Source organism: Martes martes (assembly GCF_963455335.1).
Source record: "Martes martes genome assembly, chromosome: 10".
In the NCBI taxonomy this organism is placed as follows: Eukaryota; Metazoa; Chordata; class Mammalia; order Carnivora; family Mustelidae; genus Martes; species Martes martes.
Genome location: NC_137898.1, coordinates 16,669,729 through 16,673,239, shown reverse-complemented (window position 1 = coordinate 16,673,239; position 3,511 = coordinate 16,669,729). Strand labels below are relative to the sequence as shown.

The 3,511-nt window shown below is 35.0% G+C and overlaps 1 protein-coding gene across 1 annotated transcript; it reads right to left on the bottom strand.

Annotated features, from left to right (window-relative positions):
* Window positions 1–2,329: 2,329 nt before the first annotated feature.
* Window positions 2,330–3,262, bottom strand: LOC308351586 (olfactory receptor 4C11-like; the record flags this gene model as incomplete). The annotated part of the gene is made up of 1 exon (XM_080817386.1): window positions 2,330–3,262. One exon carries the CDS (start codon window positions 3,260–3,262, stop codon window positions 2,330–2,332), a length of 933 nt encoding a protein of 310 aa, XP_080673512.1.
* Between the last annotated feature and the right edge of the window lie 249 nt (window positions 3,263–3,511).

The following is a 3,511-nucleotide window of genomic DNA, read 5'->3' as shown; positions in this document are numbered from 1 at the left end:
GCATACTTTTTGTATATCAACATGCCAACTTTGGGACACTAGTGCAGTCACTAAGCTTCACAACATCCCCAAAAGCAAAAAGTAAAGAGAACACTGAAAACATGACACCTTAATGAATTTATTTTAAAATAATCTTTGACTGGATGAAACTATTGGTATTGAAAATGTTTTTCAGGTAAACAATGAAGAACAGCATTAAAATGAAATGGAATCTTGTCTCAGTTACTAAGGATGTGGTGAACTTGAATACACTGATATCAATGATTTTTTTTATTTATATATTTATTAGTTTTTATTTAAATTTCTGTTAGTTAACATGCATTGTGATAAGAATTCCAGGTGTACAAATGAGTCATTCAATACCTACCACACACAGTGCTCATTACAATTGTACTCCTCTATCCCTATTTTGTATTTAACTCATTGTCCTACCCACCCCCTCTCTGGTAACCATCAGTTTGTTCTCTATGGTTAAGAATCTTTTTCTTGATTTGTTCCCCCTCTCTGTTTTTCCCTATACTGATTTATTTTGTTTGTTTTATTTTTATTTTCACATGAGTGAAATCATATGGTATGACTGAATTGTTTCACTTAGCATAATACTCTCTGGCTCCATTCTTGTCATGGAAAATGCAAGATCTGATTTCTCATTCTTGTTTATGAATAGTATTCCATTATGTATTTGTGTGTATACATATATATATACACACACACATATATATATGTATACATATATATATACACATATATATGTATATACATGTATATATATGTATACACACACATACATACACACACACACACACACACACACACACAAGCCATCTTTATCCAATTCATCATTCTATGGATACTTGGGCTATTTCCATAATTTGGCTGCAGTATATAATTCTGTTATAAACATTGGGTTGCACGTATCACCTTGAGTTTGTATTTTTTTTTTTAATCTCTGAAATCAGTGAATCTAACCTTTGGCCTGCCCTAATTCAAAGTATGACTGCTAATCTGATCTGCTCGCTACGACCATCAAAATTATATTGCCAATTCTAGCATCACAATACACACTACACTTTTACCAGGAAAGAACAGAGAAAGAAAGCAGCTTCCTGCTGCAAAAGTAAGGTCTCTCTAACTCCATTAACTAGAGACAAGTATAGTGAGTAGTTCTGAATGCCTCTTATACTTTCTTTTATTTCACTGATAGCACCCACATTTAAATGGAATAATATACACTTGTTTTCCCTTTAAAATAAGTTTTACCTTCTGGTACTTCAATCTCAGTATATGTTTTATCTATGCTGTATTGCAAATCTTATTTAGTCTTGACAGCATATATTGTTTTGTTCTTTCCCTCTTAGATCTGTAGAAGTCTCTTGTTTTAGCTCCTATTTACCAATTATGTAGATTAGCTGAGTATCTCCAGGACTTTGTAAAACTACATTTAAAAATCTCAGGGGCACCTGCGTGGCTCAGTGGGTTAAAAAGCCTCTGCCTTCGGCTCAGGTCATGATCCCAGGATCCTGGGATCAAGCCCCACTTCGGGCTTTCTGCTCAGTGGGGATCCTGCTTCCCCCTCTCTCTGCCTGCCTCTCTGCCTACTTGTGATCTCTGTCTGTCAAATAAATGAATAAAATCTTAATAAATAAATAAATAAATAAATAAATAAAATAAAAATCTCATATATAATGCCTCAGTTATCTCGAGTCAAAGAAAACAATGAGAAAAAATTATTTAAGAAAAAATATACATATAGTTATATGTATGTGTGTGTGTATATATGTGTGTGTGTGTGTATATATATATATATATATATATACACACACACATACATACATATGTATATGGTCTTTTGGCCTTTGGTTCACTAGAATGGAACTTTTTAAAGATAAACTAATGTTGTGAAAAGAATTCTTACCACACAATGTTAATTCATTTGATCTGAATGTGTTCAAGACAAAGCAAGACACCTTATTTGAAATGTGTTATAGAGACAATTACAAGTCATAGTGAACAGACTATTATTTATGGATGCTCAGAGTTTGAACAGTTGTGATTGCAAAAATATCTTTCTCCTTATCAAACTAGAGGGTAGACTTAGATGTGAGAAGTATTTCATTATCAACAATGTCAGAATTGAGCTCTCAGGAAAGGTAAGAACCAGGCTAGCATTATGAGGGAAACCACTAGTTTGAGGGCAGAAGTACAGAGAAAAGTAAGGAAATTAAGTGTGCTACATTAAACTGCATTGGGCAAGTCAAGATATACACTACCCTATGTGATATCTGCACATAATAAGTAATCAACCCTCAATAAGTAATCAGCCCTCAATTCATCTTTTGCTTTCAGATGTAATTTTGATATGCCAGAGCTTTCTCATGGCATTTTTCACTTCTGCATTCCTCAATGTGTAGATGAATGGGTTGAGAAAAGGTGTCCCAATAGTATAAAATACAGTCACCATCTTGTCCATGGGGAAAGTGGTTGGGGGGCGTGTATATATGAATATACACGGAACAAAGAATAACACTACTACTATGATATGAGAAGTGCAAGTAGAGAGAGCTTTTTTCCTTCCTTCTGCACTGTGGTTTCGCAGTGAATGCAAGATGATAATGTATGAGATTATCAGAATCACAAAACCACTTGTGGTAATGGCCCCGCTGTTAGACACCATCAACAGGTTGACCTCATATGTATCCATGCAAGCAAGTTCCATCAAGGGCTGCAAATCACAACAGTAATGATCAATGAAATTGGGTCCACAGAAGGGCATTCTCAAGGCCAGGATAATCTGGGTTATAGAATGGATAAAAGCCCCAATCCATGCAATAATAATCAAGATGTTGCAGACTTGCTGGCTCATTATGGTTGGATAATGTAAGGGCTTGCAGATGGCCACATAACGATCAGCAGCCATGAGAATGAGCACAAAGATCTCCATGCCACCAAAGAAATGTAGTGCAAAGACTTGAGTCATGCACTCATTGTAAGTTATGATTCTTTTTGCAGAGAGTGAATCCGCAATTAGTCTAGGAGCTATGGAGGTTGAAAAGCAGGCATCAGCAAAGGACAAATAAAATAGGAAAAAGTACATGGGGCTCCTAAGTGTCCGGCTGGACTTGATGGTCACAATAATAAGCAAATTCCCTACCATGGTTCCCAGATAAAAAATGAAAACGATTACAAATACCATTTTCTGTCTCATAGGATCTTCAGTCAATCCTAATAGTATGAATTCAGTTACACTGTTATTTTGCTGCATAATTTCAGGCAACGTGGAGAAAGCATTGGTTAGAAATAATTAATCTGCAAAGAAAGAAATATTATGAAATGATTACTTAATTTGGAGATCAAATCCATATGCTTGATCATGGATGCACCACTTACCAGTGTGTAATCCTTTACCTTCTGTGTCATTTTCTTCTGAATAAAGAGGAAATCATATTATCTCTTCACAACCTATTCAGCTGATACTAATGGAAGCAATGAAAAATGTCAATAATGAAAGAGT